The sequence below is a fragment of the Nothobranchius furzeri genome, chromosome 7, assembly GCF_043380555.1.
Source record: "Nothobranchius furzeri strain GRZ-AD chromosome 7, NfurGRZ-RIMD1, whole genome shotgun sequence".
NCBI lineage: Eukaryota > Metazoa > Chordata > Actinopteri > Cyprinodontiformes > Nothobranchiidae > Nothobranchius > Nothobranchius furzeri.
The window spans coordinates 54,682,961-54,704,941 of record NC_091747.1 but is presented as its reverse complement, the minus strand read 5'-3'; the positions used below and the strand labels follow the sequence as shown (position 1 = coordinate 54,704,941).

The 21,981-nt window shown below is 42.3% G+C and overlaps 1 protein-coding gene across 4 annotated transcripts in view; it reads left to right on the top strand.

Annotated features, from left to right (window-relative positions):
• myripb (myosin VIIA and Rab interacting protein b) overlaps positions 1 to 21,981 on the top strand; it is a 213,259-nt gene that overhangs the window by 57,510 nt on the left and 133,768 nt on the right. For all 4 annotated transcript variants that reach the window (XM_054751113.2, XM_070553217.1, XM_054751112.2 and 1 more), the window contains one exon: positions 4,346 to 4,557. In XM_054751113.2, the coding sequence (XP_054607088.2) occupies positions 4,448 to 4,557 (110 nt within the window). In that variant the 5' untranslated portion in view covers positions 4,346 to 4,447. The remainder of the gene's footprint in view (positions 1 to 4,345; positions 4,558 to 21,981) is intronic.

Sequence of the window (21,981 nt, the reverse complement as noted above, 5' to 3'; positions counted from 1 at the left end):
GAACCTCCCCTGTTATTTACCCCCCTCGTTCTTTAAATCCCTCAACTCAGAGATTTCACGCTTTATTTGGAACAATAAACATCAACGAATAAAATTTTCTACGCTTACTAAATCGAAGCAACTAGGAGGCCTCTCCCTACCTAATATACAATTTTATTATTGGTGCTCGCAACTCAAAATTATATCGGACTGGTTCTCGAACAGAGAGTCATCCTTGTGGGTTGAGTTGGAAACTCTGGCCTGTCTCCCTAGAAGACTAACCTCCCTTCCTTACATTGCTAAGTTCGACCAGATAGGCTCTCTCAGAGATAACACACTGGTTTATAATACATTATTGGCCTGGAGGGATGTGAAGAAGTATTTGAGAATTCCACCTTTTATTTCAATCCGGTCCCCTCTGGCCTTAAATCCAGATTTACCGCCACTCATTCGGAGTATAGGCCTTTTGAGCTGGTCCTCCTCGGGGCTGAGGGATTTCTCAGATCTGTTGTCCTCTAGTTCTGTTAAACCTTTTGATCAGATTAGGGCTAACTGTAATGGTAATATTGGTCACACAGACTTCTACAAATACCTTCAAATCCGTCATTATATTGAATCCCTGTTACGGTCTGCCTCATTTCGTTTGCAACTAACTGAAATAGAAAATACTTTTACTCTTTCTAGATCCCCTAGGGGCCTCCTCTCTAAGTTTTACGCCTCTTTGCTTAGTTTGGAATCTTCGAGTTTCGATTCTGTAAAGCGGGTGTGGGAGCGTGATCTGGAGATGAAGATTAACCCTTTGGATTGGCACAAGGTCTGTATGGGAACTTTCCCTAAAACTACCTCCATTGCCATACAGGAACAAAATCTCCGATTTTTCTATAGAACCTATTACACACCAGTTCGCCTTCAGAGGATGTTCCCCACCCGCTCCAGCCTCTGTAGTAAATGTAAGTCTGCCAATGGAACATTCTTTCACCTTTTTTGGTCTTGTAATGTTATTCAGGCTTTCTGGAGGCAGGTCCACTCAGCAATTCAGGACATTCTGGGAGTACGTTTTCCAATGTCACCCTTGTTCTACCTTCTTAATGTTGACCCCCAGTTACTAGCCGCACATAAAAAATCCTTATTAGTTATCCTTAGATTTCTAGCCAAGAAATGTATTCTTTTGCTCTGGTTATCATCCCAGCCCCCTACGCTTAGCCTGTGGGTTGCTCAAATATCTGCCATCCTTCCTCTCGAAAAGCTGACCCATGACTTACACCATAAATATGACCTATTTACGAAGATTTGGGGGCCTCTTCGCTCTTTTTTACTTAAACCATGACTGCTTTGTCTCCGTCTTTACTGTTCCTTTGCATGTACTGTATACTCTGTGCATATGCGTATATGTATACTGGCACCTATATGTAAGTGAATCTGTAGGTGAATCTGTAGGTGTGTATATGGACGTATGGGCATGTTTCCATGCATATATGAGTTTTATTTCTATTTACCTACCTATAGTTTCTCCGTCCTCGGTCTGTGAACAGTGGCACCAAGCTATCGAGACACACGCCCTGTACGTTCTGCGCCTTTATTGATATGTAGGCAGATGTGTCTGTATGTGAGTATACGTATGTGTATGTATACGTACGGGTATGTGTATTTATATATTATTTATTTGTTATTGTTATTATTATTATTATTTATTATTATTTTTTTATTTTATTTTATTTTTTTTACCTTATTATCTTTTGTTAGTTATTAGTTATCCTTTTTTATCTACTTCTTTTCCTTTTCCTTTACTTGTGTAAAACTTTAAAATTCAATAAAAAAATGATAAAAAAAAAAAAAAAAAAAACTTCATGGTTAAACAGTACATGTTAAAATCTAAGCTCAGCTGGTGCAAGAGCGGCAGTGACCTAAAAATATGTAAATATACTTTCACTTACCAAAAAAAATGAAGTGGAGACTCCTTGGACACTCTATTAGGGCAATTAATACCACAGCAAGTCATTTTGTCCAACAATTGCACAAATAATATTTAACAAAATGCACAAACACTACAACTAATGGTCTAAGTTGAGAGACTAAAAATCGCGGAACAGTTTTCAGGCGAGGCCGAGGCTCAGGCTGAGGCCTTTCCACGGAGCTCCGTATTGGCTTCATTTTTAGAGCCGAATTATGGGGGCGTGGTTTTCAGTAGTATGCCGATTGTTGAAAAAAACGGGAATAGTTGCTCACTCTGTGTTGACTCCAGTTAGGTTTTGGAGAGTGAGGAACCCATCCAATATGGCAGTGATACTGTTACGCTTTCCAGTGCCCAAGGAGGAGTCTACGTACAGTATAGGGAGCCTAAGTCACTTCTGCGTCATGGGTCCTCGGAAGAACGAAAAAATGAATGCTAGTCAACAGGGCTAAATACGCTATTTTCTGATCCACTTTGCTTTGCTCCCTGGATCGCACATGTTGTATTGCAATTTAAATGAAAACTATTGATGGGTGTTTCGACCACGCCAGTGACATACTTTGAGATTTATTAGCTTGTAAAAGTTCATATATAGCATGACTACAAACTAGAAATCGGCATGTCACGTATGTGACGTCACAACAGAATCTCCTCTCCCCTAGCGTAGCTGCTACTTACCAAATGACCAGATTTATGGTGGTTCTTTCCTCCTGTGGGAAGTTTGCTGAACTTACAGCCCTTTTCCCTCAGTTTTCTCCGTGTCTGGTTTGATGACGTCACTTTCATGAAGCGCATTTGTAGTCCTGGACTTATCTTCACACAAAACCTAAAATATCGTTCACCATGTTCGAAAATAAGCGAGTTCTTGGTATCAGAATGCGTCTTTAAAATTCACAGACATCATATGTGAAATCCATGGCACAAAACAAGCAGAATTAGAAAATAGCGTTTTTAGCCCCGTTGATTTGCATTCTTTTTTTCGTTCTTCCGGGGACCCGTGGTGCAGAAGTAGATGGGCATGACTTAGGCTCCCTATAGTCTGTCCATGAAGCACTGAAACAGCTCACTCATAGGGGCGGGATCTACGGTTGTCTTTCAAACTAGCACTGCTTGTGAGTTGACGCCATCCTTTTTGTTTTTCTTCATTGCAGCTCTTGCGTTAAGCTCGCCCAACAAATGTAGAGTGCTGTGATTGGCCAGACTCAAAATAGTTAATTGAAGTTTTTTCAATTCAAGTTTATTTATATAGCGCCAAATCACGACAAGAGTCGTCTGAAGGTACTTCACATAATAAACATTCCAATACAGGTCAGTTCATTAAGCCAATCAGTAAAAAGTTTCCTCTATAAGGAACTCAGCAGATTGCATCAAGTCACTGACTAGTGTCAGTGACTTGATGCAATCCTCATACTAAGCAAGCATTTAGCGACAGTGGAGAGGAAAACTCCCTTTTAAAAGGAAGAAACCTCCAGAGGATCCTAGCTCAGTATAAGCAGCCATCCACTATGACTCACTGGGGATCGAGAAGACAGAGCACACACACACACACACACACACACACACACACACACACACACACACACACACACACACACACACACACACACACACACACACACACACACACACACACACACACACACACACACACACACAGAACATATTTACCAAGTAGTGTTTCTATGGTTACATTGTGATGTCTTAATAAATATTCTATTTGGTGAGAGATAAACTTTATTGTATTTGTCCTAGTGAATCTATAATTAAATGGGTAAACTAGTAGTAGCACATCCAACATCAAAGAATGTAAAATGTTTGTATCAGGAGAGGGAGAATGTTTAAATGTTTAGCAACAGTGTTCAAGCCGATGGCCCCCTCCATGAGGGCACCACAGCTCAGCAGAACATCATTGTAGCTGGCTGCATCAGCTTTGCAGTTACTCTGGAATTGTAGCATTGTTAGATTTGATGACAGAAATAACTTATTTGCATGACTCCTCATACAATGTTAAATATGTTTACTTGTATAAAAGCTGCAGCTCAGTTAAACTTAGTTTCTAACGAATGTAAAATTCCTTCCAGACCATTTTCTAGCAAAATAAGAAATCGGTCTTTCCAGAGAGTTTCTATCTGCTCAGTAAAGGAGGACAAAACTGACACAACTAATCTTGCAAACAAGAATTTGTGTAGAAAAATTTGCATGGTGATGGAACATGGTGTAACATTTTTATTATGTTACCGCAGACATAAAGTGCATTCTATCTATAAAAAAGAGCCGGAGACCAATTAATGCAGCACACAGCTGAATATCTCAATAGGTCCCAGAAATACCAACAACGCTTGACTCAGGAAAGTGATTTGAGTCTTTAAGTGCTCCAAAAATGTATTTATTAGTTAATTTGTTCATGTCACTTAGGGTTGTCCCAACCTCGGCCACCAGAGCAGCAGCACCTGTGACACTCCTCCTCCTCCTCACTTTGAGGGGAAGCAGCAGCTCAGCGTGGAACAAACAAGAACAATGGGTCGCAAGCTGGACTTGTCGGGCCTGACGGACGATGAGGCAGAACACGTCCTGAAAGTGGTTCAGCGTGACATGAAGCTGAGGAAGAAGGAGGATGAGAGGCTGAGGTGAGACAATAATCTCCTCCCTATGTGTGTGTGTGTGTGTGTGCGTGTGTGTGTGTGTTATTTACTAAACTAACTTCATTAAGGGCAGCAGTAGTTCAGGAGTTAGAGCAGGTTGTCCAGTAATCTGAAGGTCGCAGGTTTGATCCTGGCTCCTGCCAGAGATTGCTTCAGCTGTGTCCTTGGGCAAGACACTTAACCCGCCTGGCCTGATGATGGTGGTCGGAAGGACCGGTGGCGCCAGTTTTCAGCAGTCTCCCTGTGGCTTCACTGTAGCTCATCATCACCAGCGTGTGAATGGGTGGATGACTGTGTTGTGAAGTGTCTTGGGGGGTTGTAGAACCCTTAGGAGGTGCTATACAAATACAAGCCATTTACCATTTGCATTAGCTTGAGCTACTGCTAACGCCAGCCTGAGATACTGCTAATAGCCTACGCTACTGGTAACGCTAGGCTGAGCTACTGGTAATGCTAGTGGTCAGACCACTTCAGTGGGAGGAAATCTTACCGCATGCGTCGTGGTTCTGCGCTGCGCTCCGAACCCCTCTACAGATCTTCAGCTCACTGTCCATCGTGTGTGCTTCGAGCCGCGCTGAGCACAGTGTCCAGTATAAAGCGCTGATGTTTTGATGGGAATCATTTCTTGATTGATTTAGTTCCCTCCGCGATGTGCGTAACGATTAAAATGTCAGCTCATCTGTGTGCGCATCAGTGTGTGCGTCGGGGTAATTCTTTCAAAACAACCAACTGTGCTGTTTGAATGTATAAACTGAACTCCAAGAGAAATCACTAGTCTGATGTTTTTCCGTGAACAAAATAAATATGTCAGGCAGGAGCGTCCCAGGATCTGTCTGAGATCTGTCTCGGTGAGACAGATAATAGCAATCCAAAGTGCTTTTTATGTGTGATCTGACAATTGATCAACCATTGCTTAAAAATGAAATACAGCTTAGCCGGTAGGGCTGTCGCGGTTGAGGAATTCCCCCTGCGGTGATTCAGGGTGGCTTAATATTGCGGTGTGCGATATTATTGCAGCACTTTTTTATTGCAGTACTATCTAAACATAATGTTTACACATTTAAAAAAGGTTAAAAATTGCCGTGCCTTCTTTAATAACACTTTACTGAATGCAGATCAAAGGGCAGTAACAACGCAGATCGCAGTAACGCTTGTTTCTCTGACAGTCGGAGTCCGACTGAACTTAAAAACAACAAAATTCAGGAGGTTAAACTTTTAAATGCAAATTTGGCTGCAGCATCTAACAAATAAGAAACAAGTCCCCATTTTGTTTAGTTGTTTAAAATCAAGCATAAAAAATTACATGTACCGGGCGCGCGCGCGCGCGCCGGGGGGCGGGCGCACTATCATTTCACTTTCACACACGAATGACGGTGATTTATAGCTCGGTCACGTCCTTGTTACCTACAAGGAAAACCAGCATGTTAACTACGGTTTGAGAGAGGATCTGAGAGGGGTGGCAACATTTGCAGCTACTGAAAAGCCTCTCGGATGGTGCGCTCGTTGCACTAACACACACGTACTTGCGTGCGACTCTGGCGAGCAAAGGGAATCTCCCGTTTGTTGCTCCACCATGTCACGGGGGTTTTCTTTAGGGTGGATGCATTCCTCCTGCAGGTAGCGAGTGAGCTCCAGCTCGGCTCAAACTCTCTTTGGGACGGCTGCAGAAGCAGTGCTTGTCCGGGACTTCAGCAGGTATCCGAGCGTTTATTTATTTATTTATTTGCCGCTGGTGGCAGCTCTGTCTCGGCCAAGGACTCTGGCTGCGCAGCAGCTGACGTACTGAAAACCAAAGCGCTCCCACAGGAGCGAAGTAACGTTTCGTTTTGATACCAGTGCAGCCATCCTTCTCAACATGCATCATTGAGTTGAACCAAGTTCAGTAATCGCGGTGGCGCATGATGCAGCGCGGTGGGCTTCTTCATATCGCGATATTTCATTTTTGCGGTTACCGCGACAGCCCTATTAGCCGGTTAATTGCTGTGATCATGAAACACGTAAACGGCAGCACACAGAAATCACGAGGCAACGTTTTACGTGATGTTTACTTGTTGCTATGAGTAATAAGACAGAAAATCCACGCCAAAATAAGTTTAGGAAGCCCACTAAGAATCGTAATAAAAGCATTTAAAATAAATCCCATATACAGTTGAGGAAACGTTGGTTTAAGTACCTGATATGAAGTGGTCGCTGCATAAGCAAAAACCTTTACTCTCAGGATCCGAAAGCTTCATTTTAGCCCGGTCACTAGCGCGTTTTATTACAATGATCCAACGTTTGCGGCGCTCCGGATCTTGGGGAATCCTGTAGATGGCTCATTCCTTATGTCGTCTGTGTCTGTTCTGGCATCCTGGGGCACAACAGGAATCTACCATTTTACCGTTTGATTGAGTTTTCTGACAATAAATAATAGCCCAGCTGTGGTCTGCCAAGATGGCGTCGTTTCGATTTGAACTGTTGCATGCCGGGAGAAGTGATGTCAACTCCCGGAGCTCCATAGCTAGCTTGAGCTCCTGCTAATGCTAGCCTGAACTAGAAGAAGAAGAAGAAGAAGAAGATATCATTTCTATAGTGCCTCTCAGAATAAAAATCACGAGGCGCTTCAGAAAAGCAAAAAATGTAAAAATATAAAAAAGAATTTAGAAAATGGTTAAAAATATTTGAAAATGAGCTAAAAATAGACAATTGTGATTAAAAAATGTTAAGAAAGAGAGACAGTGACTAGGAAAGAGGGAAATCTGTGGATCATGAGGAAGGTGGAATAGGTGGGGAGAGCAGAATAAAGAGAGAGTGGTGAAGAAGGTCATCCAAAAGCCAGCTTGAACAGGTGAGTTTTCAGCTGCTTTTTAAAGGAGACCACTGAGTCCACTGATCCCAGGCTCAGGGGGAGAGAGATCCAGAGTCTGGGGGCCACAGCAGCAGATGATCTGTCACCTTTGGTCTTTAGCCTGGTGCTGCACAACCAGTAGGTTTTGCTCACTGGACCTCAGGGACCTGCTGGGGGTGTAGGGACTAAGAAGATCACCAATGTATGATGGTGCTTGTCCATGTAAGGCCCTATAGACCAGAACCAGGATCTTGAAATGAACCCTGAAGTTGACTGGAAGCCAATGAAGCTGGAGGAGAAGCGGGGTGATGTGGGTGTGTTTGGAGGACTTGGTCAGAAGCCGAGCACAGGCATTCTGAACCACCTGTAGACGGTTCAGAGAGGCTCTGCTCAGACACGTGAAAAGAGAGTTACAGTAGTCTAAGCGTGAGGAGATGAAGGTGTGGATAACTGTCTCAAGTTCAGAGCGGGACAGAATGGCACTCAGCTTAGCAATGTTCCTGAGATGGAAGAAGGAAGAGCGAACAAGAGAACTGACATGAGAATCCAGGGTGAGAGCTGGGTCAAAGGTCACGCCAAGATTCCTGACGGAAGGTTTGGTGTCAGATCAGATCAGATCAGATTTATTTTTTGCCATGAAGGTGAGAGGCTCATCTACTAGGAATTTGTTTTGGTGGCAAGGTGCAAACATACATTCAAGTCAAAGTCAGGTCAGGCAGCGTTTACATTAAGATACATCAAATAAACAGAAGTAGAAACAGCTAGAAAAACAATCATTGTGTGAGAAGCAAGCTGACCAAGAGAGTCTCTGACCTTGGGAACCAGCTTGTCTGGGGCACAGATGAGGATCTCAGTCTTATCTTCATTCAGCTGTAGAAAGCTCCCAGCCATCCAGGTTTTGATAGAGTCTAAGCAGGTGTGTAACAGCTGCAGCTTAGACATCTCATGGGGCTTAAAGGAGATGTACAGTTAGATGTCATCTGCGTAAAGATGGTAGGAGATTCCTTTGAAGGAGCTCAGGATGTGCTGAAGAGGAAGCAGATAGAGGAGGAAGAGCAGAGGCCCCAGCACAGAACCTTGTGGGACACCATGGGTAAGAGAGTTGGTGGACGACCTAAACTTGGAGACGGCCACAGAAAAGGAGCGCTCAGAGAGATGAGAGGAGAACCACTCCAGAGCAGATCCTGATAGGCCTACCCAGTCTCTCAGCCTCTCCAGTAGCAGGTGATGGTCAACAGTGTCAAAGGCTGCAGTCAGGACCAGTAGGACCAGAACAGAACAGTCCCCTGCATCACTGTGGTTCAGAAGGTCATTAGAGACCCTAAGAAGAGCTGTTTCAGTAGAATGAGCTCTACGAAAACCTGACTGGGAGCTATCATAGATGTTATGTTCATCAAGAGCAGCTGTGAGTTGTTTAGCCACAACCTTTTCCAAGATTTTGGAGATGAACGGAAGTTTAGAGATGGGTCTGAAGCTGCTGTGGAGAGAGGGGTCGAGACTCGTTTTTTTAAGAAGTGGGTGGATTACAGCGTTCTTTAAGTAAGCAGGGACCCGACCAGAGACCAGAGAAGCATTAATTATAGAGAGCACACTGGGACCGATGGACTGAAAAGCACTTTTAAACAAAGATGAGGGTAAGATGTCGAGGGGGCATGCAGAGGTCTTCATAGAGTTAACTAGTTTGGTTAACTCAGGCAAAGAAACAGGAGCAAAGCTATCTAGGATGACGGGCCTGGTTGGAGTCGGGAGAGGCAGCAATAAGGCTGAAGGAGAGATGCTAGATCTAACCTTATTGACTTTGTCCACAATGAAAGAAAGAAAGTTCTCATAGTCTGCAACAGAGTGGATGGAGGCTGTAGGAGAGGCAGGAGAGACAATGCTGCTGATGGTGTTAAACAGCACCTTGGGGTTCCCTTTGCTCTGGGACACCAGGTTGGAGAAATAGGAAACCCTAGCGACTCTGACTGCAGAGTTAAAGGATGTCAGAAGATCCTTGAGGTGCAGCAGATGGACGTGGAGACGGGTTTTCTTCCACAAGCGCTCAGTTTTTATACATTGGCGCTTCAGGCTGCGAAGGGTTAGGGAACCAGAGAGTAGGGTTCACTGCAGGAACTGATCTGGTTCTGACAGGACAGATGTTGTCCAGAATGGAGAGGCAGTGCTCGTTAAACTGAGAAGATAAGGAATCTGGGTCGTTATCAGAAACTTCAAACTACTGATAATAGCCTAAGCTACTGCTAACATCCTTGTGGCACAGGAGTTAAGTGTTTGCCCCGTAATCGGAAGGTTGCAGGTTCAAGCCCCGCTCAGTCTGTTGCTGTCGTTGTGTCCTTGGGCAAGACACTTAACCCACCTTGCCTGCTTGCTGTGTTTAGACGGACGCCTGTCGGTGGTCGGAGGGACCGGAGGCGCCTGTATACGGCATACTCACCTCTGTCAGTGCGCTCTAGGGCAGCTGTGGCAACAATTGTCTCATCACCACCAGCGTGTGAGTGGGTGTGTGAATGGGTGAATGTCTGATTGTGTTGTTAAGCACCTTGGGGGGTTCCAGGACTCTAGACGGCGCTATAACAAATACAGGCCATTTACCATTTGTTGGACAAGAGGGAAACGATACAGAAGAACGTTGGAGCACTGTTCACGTCCCAGGATGCACTGGGAATGGCCAAACTTCAAACGGATGCCAGATAGAGACACAGCTTACGGTCCTTTTCTTCTTTGCTATCTTTTGTAATGTTTTTCTTTTGCATTCTTCATGCTCTATTTTCATCAAATTCTCTAAATAGCTGCTAATGAGTTTTGTACTGATATCTAGTTGGCTAGCTCCACCCACCATGCTACATAGTGAACGTTTCTGGGATAATACAGCCTTAACTGTTGTTTATTGTCTTTATTTAAGATGCTTTGGTAGGCAGATGAAGCACATTTAGCAGCTGTTATGCTGAATTATAGAGATTTATGATAACATCAACCAAAACAACCTATGCATTTTACACTGGTTGAATGGTAGGGTGCTTTTAACCTGTGTTGATTTTATTTGAGTGACTTTAAAAGCCTCGTGACGTGTATGTTAGGTGGGTTTTGTTTATGTAAAGTTTACATATTTATAGAATTACATTGTCAGTTTCAAAATTTCCCCTAAAATCTTTTAAAAATATGTTTGTTGCAGCATTTTACACGTATTTGTTTCCTATAGTTTTAGAAGCACAAACATTCCTTGACCTGCCGTGAGCATCACTTATTTAGTTTCCAAGCTGTAATGTAGTTATGCATGTAGTTTCCCTGATCCTTAGTGGCTTATTGTTCCTGAGTGGATGCCACAAGTGATTATGCTGCTTTTCTCGGAGCGCTAAACATCTTAGCTTCTCTTTGAGGAACATAACAGAGTTACACAGCCATCAGCATGCATAACATTAAAATTAACTTGTTTTTCCGGAAGTTTCAAAGCAAAAATAGTGTTTTTCCAAATTACCAGGCTGTAAATGTTTACCCCACTAAGCTGTTGGGAAAAAGCAGAAATAATTTAATCTTCTCTCAGGCTGTTATTGCTACTTTTCCCTTGGGGAAGATGAACAAGATAACGTAGGTTAATTTAGTATAAAAGTAATAAAAGCAAATAAATTGTATATTTTTTGTCTGCAACTCAAACGTGTTTCATTGAAACTTTGTTACTCAGTGAAATGACAGATTATAATTTATTTCTGCACTGATTCTATAAAGATTTGTGTATTTCATAGTGATGAGTTAGGCTCTGTGGGATTTGTTTTCATGAATTGAAGTTTGGCGCTGGGTGGAAATGGAAAAGAAGCTCCTCGTTCTGTGTGGGCTGTTTGTTGACGACTGAGATTCAGCATCGAGCTGTGAGGAAAATAATTGTGTCAACATTTTGACTTTATTTTATTAGTTTCAGAACCACATTAGTTACACCATTTGCCTCCAGAATGGAAAACCCTGAATTATGTTCTGAATCTGCAGAAAACCAAAACTCTTTTATAAAGGTTGAATTTAGACATTTTGGGATGACCTTTGTGGAGTTTTTGTGTTTTCATTAATTTGTCTGCTTTGGAAAGGTTTTATGGATACAACCTTAACATCTATCATTCTGTAGTTTTACAAATGACTTAAATTAACTCTTAAAAACACAAGTACATATGAGAACTTTCTCCATTTCTTCTTATTTAAAATAATACTAGATACTTTTTTAAACTTGAAGCTATAGAGCATTAACATTGATCTCAGTGAAGGTTGAGTCAGCCCATAGGGACTCATCATCATCAAGGCTCCTGCGAAGGGTCGGGTGTCGTCCCGCACCAGTGCGATGAGCCTACCAGGTGAACCAGTTGTTTCCAGTGCTGGCGGTTTTGTGCCAGCTGCTCAGCGTTTGCTACGGCAAATCCGAATTGTTGGAGGTCGCCCGCAACGACATCGAGCCATCGGGTGCGGGGCTTACCTTGTGGTCGTCTCCAGCCTGCAGCCCTCGGGTCAAACTGCAAAATGGCTCTGGTCGGATGGTCAAAAGAAAGATGGAGGACATGGCCGAGCCAGTGGGTGTGGTGTTGCGCAGCCAGGCAAGATGCTCTGTGCTGGCGCGTGTGTTCTCTTAGCACTTTGTTGAAAACCCCCTGGGGCCACCTGATGCTCTAGATGGTTCTCAGAGTCCTGCTATCAAAGCCATCCATTCTTGCAGCCAGAGTCTTGTTTAAGGGCCAGGTCTCCGAGCTGTAGAGCAGGATGGAGAGTTGTAAATACGGATCTTCGTCTTGCGTGAGATGTCTGGTGCCGCCAGAGTGGTTTCCAGAGAGACTGCAGAGCTGATGCAGCCAGGGCTCTTCTGCGGTTGATCTCTGGCTTCAGGTCTCCGTTAGCGACTACTCTGTGCTTTTTTGCCCCGCCCACGTACTTGGAGATGCACCCATGATGTCATTGATAATCTATTTTTTGCACCCATTTTGGAGACCACCATTGTGCTCAATCACGTCTGCATTCCTGAGGCAGTGTGGAACGAATGCTGCCAGGCTGGGACGGGCGGAGCGGAGCAGAGCCGATGCCAGAGTGTAAGCGGCATAAGTCTCCTCCTTTTCTGGTCGAAAAAGTTAACTTAAACAGGGCTATAAAAGCTATTAACTCTACAAAGACACGGCTCTCATTTTGAACAGTGGTTCCAAAGATTTAATTTGTTCGTGAATGCAATATCACAGCAATTTAAGATAGACTTAAGTGTTTTCTGTCCACTCTTTGAGTTTTTTCCTGTCACATCAGTTTATTAAGAACAACAAAATTTTCATTTGAAATATGAAGCATGGTCTTGTGTTCATTCATATTTAACAGATAAAAATCACTGTTTGGTCATTCAGTCATTTAAATCTGCCCCCTATTTGGGGTCATTTCTCACCTTTCCCCAGCTTTCCACAAGTTGCATAATCGTCACTTAGGCCCTGTCCACACGTAGCCGGGGATCTGCCAAAACGTAGATATTTTTCTACGTTGTGGTCTGTCATCCACACGAAAACTGAGTTTTTTCACACGAAAACGGATCATTTTAAAAACTCCGGCCAAAGTGAAGATCTGCGTTTTCTCCGTTTTGGGTGTCTGCGAGTGGACAGACAAAACCGGAGTTTTAAGGTCCGCAACGTCACTTTCGGCGACAAAAAAATGCTGACATCACGTGTGCGACCTGTGTTTACACTAGCCGACAGCATGGATGCCCTCAGAGCTGCGCTCGCTTTATCAATTGTCCAAGCGCATTTTGCTTGTTTGTTTTTGCAAGCGGAATTACTGCTCCTTGCGGAAGACCACAGACGCAGGACGAGGTTAAGAACGGGGGAAGTACTGCCGCCTACAGGTCTGGCATGTCCTTAACAACGTATTTATCCGGGAACGTGTGGACAGCGTTTTTTTTTTTTTTTAAACGAGGTGGTGTGGATGCAAGTTTTTGGAGGGGCGGATATTCGTTTTAAAAAAAAAACGGCCACGTGTGGACTAGGCCTAAATGTCTGCAAAGCATATTTTGCATCAACAGCAGCAGCACGTCTTGATGCGTGGTGGTGCAGCACTCTGCTAAATGGATGCTTTGGGTGTTTTTTACATACAGATTTGCTATTGTAACTATTTAAAAATTATTATTAAAATTATTACCTGTGACTCTGTGGTAAAAGCATCAGAAAATTATCCACATAACTGTCAGGTACATGTTAGCATCTTCTTGTTGTTATCGCGTGAACGGGTGAAGTCACATGTGATCTTGCAGTTCTCCTGTGACTTAGTGATATTACGGGGCCAGCTGTGGGAGCTGTGTGGAACGCTTTTGCAGCCACTTTGCGTCTGAAACAGCAGGAAGGGGTGCGCAGCTGAGGTCGTATTTAATCACGCATCCAGTTAGACTTACGGACCAGCAGGGTGCGCCACCGAGTAGTGTCTGCCTGGAGAAATGACCCCTTTTCTGTCGTTATTGGATAAAAAACCTCAACACTTCACCCAGAAGCCTTAACAGGCCATCACAGGAGAATTGATCAAAAATACTTTATTTGAAGATAAGCCTTTTCTGTTTCTTCTTCAACATTCTGACCACATTACAACCAGAAGAAGCTCTCACGAATAACCGATTTTCAGCCAGAGAGTGAGGACGTGTCCTCGGTGTGACTTTAGGAGTCTTTCTTTTGTGGTTAAAACCAAAAACACAAACTGAATAACAGTTTAGTTAGTTTAAAAAAGAACAAAAAGGTTTCTTTTTGACTTCTCCATGGGGAATTGAAGCTGAAGCGTTTCTATCAGGGGGAATATGAAGGCTTGTTTACTGCAGATGTTGCTTCCTGCCGTTAAAACCGATGCATGAAGGCATATGTTGAATAATCCTAAAATGTTCTTAAGTTTGCTTAATGAGAGCAACCAATTCATGGAGTCTCTGCGCTTTAGTGTTTCTATGAAGACGTGTTGCTTATTCGTGATGCACCATGATACTAAAATTCTAGTATAATAATAACGTGGTGGTATGGTTTCTGTCCGATAAATCAAGATGTTTACGTGCTGATGAGGAAACCTTTAAAGAGCAAGTCACCCCCAAATAAACTTTTTTTGCTGATAAACTAAATAAACGAGTGTCTAATCGTGCTGCAGACACGTGTCGTCAATAATTTGGCACTTCAGTGCATCTTAGTTAAAATTTAAATATTCTGCCTAAAACTGTCAGTGTTGTGCCGTTGTCAGGTAAAAACTCTGCACTGTATTTTAATTTAAATCTGCCACCGCTATTGGCTAAGAAGTATGCTATGATGTAAACTGTACATTATGATGTCACAATGCTGTCGTGAGCCTGAGTGTGTTTGTTAGCGGCTCCGCCCTCTCGGTCTGCCAGGCAACAGCATTTGTTGCATTTTTCAAACATGAAGTGGGAGTGGAGTTAGACTCTGGTAGGGGTTGACTTGCTCTTTAACTATGTAGCCTGAAACCTCATTCTGTCCTTTCCTTTGTTGTGCAGGCATTATAGTCCTTGTCCTCCTGTCTGTCTGTTGTTTATTTGTTCTCTTATTAATGAAATAAATCAGGGAGACCTTGTAGGAACGGTGCATTGTTCTGAGAAAATAACTAATTCAAACATTACTTTTGTGCCAACTCCCACAGCTGATTTGGCAAAGCTGCAAGCAGGAATCAATTTAGGCGAGTTTTAGATCATTTCTTTCATTTTTAAAAGATTTTGTGGTGACCCAAGACCCTTTTGGGACTCCGGGCTTTATTGGTGACACCTCTTTAGATCTCTGCCTGGCTGGCAGTAGTTGATCCCATGTTTAGGCAGGTGATTGAAAGGAGTTTTTCAGCCACTGGAAGTGAGTAAAAGTTAATTAGTAGGTTCAGATTAATTCGTAAATAGTTGTTGTTTATAGATATAGGACTAATATGCTAACTGTTAGTTCATGTACAGCAAGAACAAAGTCTGTTGCTGCTTTTTCTAAAACATCTATAATCTACTAAGCCTTATAGGGGAAGGGCTTGGACATTATGGAGACTCCTCTGAGAAGAGCCAGCTGAGGTGGTTTGGGCATTTGGTGAGAGTGACCAATGGATTCCTTCTAGGGAAGGTGTTCTGCCGACAGAAGGCCCCCAACTCGACCCAGGAAATGTTGGAGGGATTATGTCTCCAAGTTGGTCAGGAAATGCTATTGGAACCTGCTGGTAGAGCTTAGTTTGGGCCTCTCTGCTGGAGCTGCTACCCTCTCAACCTGAGTAAAAAGAGATGGAAGGACAATCTACAAATACACAGTTATCTATATAACTCTTTTGTTCTTTACATTTTTCCATCTAATGCAGTTACAAGTAAGCTTTTAGAGCAAAAATGTCTTCTCGCTTATGCCAGGCAAGTGATGCAACCTGGATCGACTATTTTTTTCCAGCTCTCTGCAAAAATCCATTGGATTTTTCTTGTAGATTTCTTTTAGTTTAGATGTTAGAGCTGCTTGACCTCCACCCTCCGCTCTCTCGGTGAGGATCCAGCTCATTATAGGTTCTCCGTGTCGCAGCAGGATCTTCAGGGGAGCTCAGGCATGGACTCAATTAGCAAGTAACACAAGCATTCCCAGAAGAGAGTCGGAAGTGCAGAGATGACACCTGTGGGTTATTTATTCTAGGTGTTAGAAATGACCCCCTATGGGAACATACCTGCACATCCTCATGTAAAGAGGGGAACTACTGCACTCGTCTTCGTAATTTATTAAATGTTCTGTCCTTCAGCTTCTCTCCGAGTCTTGATTAAAGCAGATGATTGTTAAAAAAAATAAAACAATACTTTTACAGTGACGGTGTGCATTTTCTCTCGCGATAGTGGGCAGTACATACCTAAATCACTGCAAGCAAGTGATATTTTTGTGTTTGAGTAAGACCTCACCGACGGATGACCATTAGGGTCAAAAATCTCTGGGAGCACAATTTTTGAACGAGTACTTCGTCAGATCGTTCAAGCTCCAGCAAAATGGCAAGCACATCAGATTCCCGTTCATCACAGGCAGCGAGTGAAGAGGTAAATATGTAAAACAACGTTCACGAATGGCAAAAGGTTTGTAACCGCTTGTTACAAATGAGTAAATGTGTTCTGTCCTCACAGGCTCACATAGAAGGAAATGTGGCGTCTAATATGGCATTGCCCAATTTTAGACCCAGTTTTTATGGTTGTATGTTACAAAATACCACTTTTTTTATCATTATCTTTTATATTTTTTAAAGAAAAGGTCATTTTTGCACCTTTTAGCTCAAGAAAATTATTTAAAAATGACAAAGTTATTCATTGTACCTGTAAATGTTTAAGATGTTTATGCAATAAATTTGTTTTCAGACAAACGTTTCGGAGTTTTAGTGCTAATAGATTTCTCAAGATGTAAAATCACGCATGAAAGCTTACATATTTATGGCAGCATAAAATTAGAACGATATCACGTTATAATCAAGAGGAAATTATGGTCTGGATTTTGTGAAGCCAACACCCAAGTGACAAAATTGCAGTTACCCTCTCGTCCACTAGGGGCTAGCACCATGAATGAGAAAATTTTCATTGCCTTCCAGGTAAAAAACACCAACGTCACAGCAGAGATAAACATGTTTACAGCCTAGTACAAAAATGTTTTAGCTTTAATAGATCTAGTTTACAGTCATGACAACTCTGAGGGGGGTGAATTTTTTTAACCCTTCCGTTTAGGTGTAATTAATTGCTAACACCAAGAGATGACATGGCAGCCCAAACCATCACTGACTGTGGAAACTTTACACTGGATCTCACGTAATGTGGATTCTGTGCCTCTCCTCTCTTGCTCCAGACTCTGGAACCTTGATTTCCAAAAGAAAATGCAAAATTAACTTTCCTCAGAGAACATTACTTTGGACCACTCAGCAGTAGCCCAGTCCTTTTTGTCTTTAGCCCAAGCGAGCCGCTTCTGATGTTGTACTGCGACACCTGAAACCCACGTCTTGCATGCCTCTGTGGGCGGTGGTTCTTGAAGCACTGACTCTAGCCGCAGTCCACTCTAACTGCGGTTATCCCTGTTGCTTGTACACTTGTTTCTACCACATCTTGTTCATCCCTTCCCCTATATATTAATGTGCTTGGACTCAGAGCTCTGTGAAAAACCAGCCACTTTAGCAACGACCTTTTGTGTCTTGCCCTCCTTGTGGAAGGTGTCAATGGTCATCTTTTGGACAACTGTCAAGTCAGCAGTCTTCCCCATGATTTTGTAACCCTCAGAACTAGACTGAGAGACCATTTAAAGGATTTTGCAGGTGTTTTGAGTTGTTATCTGATTAGAGTGTTACACCAGGGGTCTTCAATATTGAGCCTTTTCACAATATTCTTCTGAGATACTGAATTTGGGATTTTCATTAGTTGTCAGTTATAATCATCAAACTTAAAAAAAATACAGATTTGAAATATATTAGTCTGTGTGTAATGAATGCAACTAATATATAAGTTGAACTTTTGGAATGGAATTATTGAAATAAATCAACTTTGTGAAGATATTCTAATGTTGTGACCAACACCCATTTTTCACATTTATACATCATTTACTATATTGTTTGTACAATGTAATGAAACTGATACAAATGTATATTGTAAGAATGTGAAAGTTATATAAAATTATAAATTCATTGTGTTACACATTTTTCAAATGTTTAATAAAAAAGTTCCATTTTCCAATTTTTTAGACACAATTTGTAGTTTTTTTCCATTAATTTCTGGAAATACCCATCCTAGTGTTGTTGAAAATAAAAGAAATGATGCCCAGTTGTTGAAAAGTATTGGCAGCTTTGTAACATATAAACATAAAAATCAGGTCTAAAATAAGTGGGAGCGGGTCCAAGTCTCTGGGAGACGCCATATTAGATGACATCTTTCCTTCTACGAAAGCCCGTGAGGACTAAATGCATTTACTGATTTGTAACAAATGGTAACAAAACTTTCACCACTCATGAATGTTGTTGTTTTACACATTTACCTCTTCACTCATTGCCACTGGTGAAAGGGAGTTTAGTGTGCTTGTTATTTTGCGGAAGTTTACACTCCCCAGGGCTTTTTGACCCTAATGGGCACTCATTGGTAAAGTCTTACTCCAACACAAAAATACTGTTTGCTTGCAAAGATTTAGGTACCTACTGCCCCCATCACCAGGAAAAATACACACTCACTTAAAATTCTGATATTTGAAAAATCGTGTGTATATATTTTTTTGTTCTTGTGAAGCACGTCATGATTTTTATCTTGAGAGTTGCTATGTAAAAAAAACTTGTTTCTTCTTCTATTCTTATTTTGTGAGGATGGCAGCTCCATGGTTCCATAGCTTTATGCCTTTTAGGAAGAAATTCATTTATTAGATGTTCTATGTTTGTTTATAGCTCAAATGAATCCATGTGGAGCTTTTTTTTTTTTTTTACTACAACGGTTTGAATGCTTCATGGATCCAGAAGATCCCTTTTTCTTTTTTCCCCCTTCCAGTTACTTTGTGTAGCTTAGTTCAACGTAGCAGGCAGGCAGGTACGAGCCACAGGAGTCACACAGGGAGGTCAGGTCTTTGTGAAAGAAGGTGGCAGCAGATGTCATTTTGTCACGGGCACCTCTTTTTCTTCTGTATTTATCCTCCCTCTCAAAATGACAGAAAATGTGCACGCACACTGAGCCAGCTTCACAGATAAGTGAGCAGCTTGCAGAATAGTAGTATTTTCAAGCCAAGATAAGAGACTGTCAGAGTTTTCAAGATGCTCTTTATTCTTGCAAATTAATAAATTGGTGTAAGTGGACTTTAGAGCATAAGCAGTGAAAGGATATCGCCTTCTGTTGTAACAGGCTGCGGTGCCATGGATGGAAGCAGATCTAAACGGTGACTGACTGACCTTCTGACACTAGCGTGAGGTCAGAGATGGTCTCAGATTTCAGCTTTGAAACAAAATGGTTAAAAATCCTCCACCGTAAACGGTTTAAAATGTGTTTTTATAATGAAGCAGGTTAGCCAGATTGGCAAATGACTGATTAGTGGTCAAACAGTTTTATTGTGCTAAACAGACACAAGTGCATCTTAGTTAAAATTTAAATATTCTGCCTAAAGCTGTCAGTGTTGCACCCCCTTCAGGTAAAAACTCTGCACTACACTTGAATTTAAATCAGCCATCGCTATTGGCTAAGACAGGGGTCGGCAACCCGCGGCTCTGGAGCCGCATGCGGCTCTTCCATCCATCTGATGTGGCTCTCTGTGCTTGTAAAATAATGACTGGATATTTAAACAAAATGTTTTATATTTTACTGCATAAATTTTACATCTGAAAGCCAATTCTAAATGTAAAGATTGTCTGCGTAAACCTGAACAGGTCCAACCCGGTCTTACTGTGAGACCAGGTTGACGCGTCACGCTTGTGTGTAATCATATGCGCTTCCTGAGCTGAAGAGGATGTGAGATTCTGGGATTCTCCTCAGACGGCTCATGGATGTGTCGCCACATTGGAGACAGGAACAAGCACTATTCAGCCAAAGTTTCATAATCAGGGAACATTTTCTAAGTGACAAGGAGACAGGGTTTGGAAAACGCTCACTTCAGTCAGAGGAATCTTCCCGCATGCGCTCTTGTTCTGCTACGCGCTCCAAGCCCCTCTCCACATCTTCAGCTCGCTGTGCACCTTATGTAGTACACGCTGACAGTGAGCTGCGCTGAGCAGTGTCCAGCTCAGATGTTCAGAAGGAAATCTTTTCTTGAGTGATTTAGCTACAGCTGCGATGTGCATAACGAATAAAATGTCAGTTCGTCTGCATGCGTCGGGGTAATTCTTTCTATTCTGTCTCCGTCAAAATAAACGGCAAAATACGGGAACTATCCGGTCAACACAAGCCCTGCTTTTAACTGTTCTGTTTTCTTGTGAAAATTGTTGCAAAGAGATATAATTTAACTTGATTACCACCAGAGCCAGGCGCACTGCACCGTTATCTCCGTCACTGTAAATGAGGGAAGAACAAATTAATCGGATCCTTTTCTGACCTTCCCCACCTACAAAGTTTAATTACAACAATCAAATGTGACACAACCTGGATTTGTATTCTGAACAGTCTAAACATGTTTTAAAAAGAAACGTATGACAAAAGGGGCATCTGCTCAGTTAAACCATCAACAGGGTGAAAAATATCAAAATATTGTCGGCAGAGACGGGCTACAACTTCTGGATCCATTTTATATAAATCGTTTTATTGATTATCGTCTTATGAAAGATAACTTTGACGTACACGAGCGACCGGTACTGGCTGCTGTCACCTGTTGTGATTGGTTAAAGCAGCTCTCTGCTGTCTGAGGGTAGGCCCCGCCCACAACGCAGCGGCTGCTGTGGCTCCCAGTGTTTTCTTTACTGTGGGAAACGGGTAATAATGGCTCTTTGATGGGATCAGGTTGCCGACCCCTGGGCTAAGGGGTGCCCTATGACATTAATTGATACCATATGATGTCACAATGCAGCTGTGAGCCTGCATGTGTGTATTTGTTAGCAACTCTGCCCTCTCAATCTGCCAGGTAACGCCTCCTTGTGGTGCATTTTTAAACAGGAAATAGGAATGGAGTTAGACTGTGGCAGGGGGTGAGTTGCTATTTAAAAGAGTCTTAAAATGAACAACTGAGGTGGCTTGTCTAATAAAAAGGGGAGCATGAGCAGTGGAAGGACATCGCCTTGTGATCAGATCAGATGTGGTTGAATAATTCTCTAAAATAACTCACGACACAACACAAAAAACATCTTGATGTAAAGACTTTTGAAAATTAGTTTCTGTGTATGGATGACTGTCTTACATCATGTCTGTGGGACATTCAATGACCAGAAGAAGCACAGTTTTTTTATTGCGCTGTGAGACCAGAAAGCTCCATTGCTGTGGGGGGAGTTTAGACTTTAAAGCAGCGTGAACACTGTTTCTTTACATTCTTCCTCACCAGCAAACGAAAATAATGGTGAAAATACAGAATGCAGTTTTTAAATGAGGGTTTTCCAGCATGAGTGGTCTGTTTAAGGTCAAGGAAAAATATTTTCGTTTGCTTGCTGAAATTTTTGAAAATACCTGGAAGGTGACAGATCATTTGCTGCTGTGGCCCCCAGACTCTGGAACTCTCTCCCCTGAGCCTGAGATCAGTGGACTCAGTGGTCTCCTTCAAAAAGCAGCTGAAGACTCACTTGTTCAAGCTGGCTTTTGTATGACCTTCTTCAACCCCTCTCTCTATTCTGCTCTCCCCACCTGTTCCACCTTCCTCAGGATCCACTGATTTCCCTCTTTCCTGTTCACTCTCAATCCTTCTTGACATTTTTAAATCACAATAGTCTATTTTTGCTCATTTTAAATATACTTTTAAACATTTTCTAAATGCTTTTTTATATTTTTACATTTTTTTGTTTTTGTGAAGCACCTCGTGATTTTTATCTTGAGAGGCGCTATAGAAATGATTTCTTCTTCTTCTCCTTCTTCTCCTTCTCCTTCTCCTTCTCCGTCTCCTTCTCCTTCCTTCTTCTTCTTCTTCTTCTTCTTCTTCTTCTTCTCCTCCTTCTCCTTCTTCTTCTTCTTCTTCTCCTTCTCCTTCTCCTCCTCCTTCTTA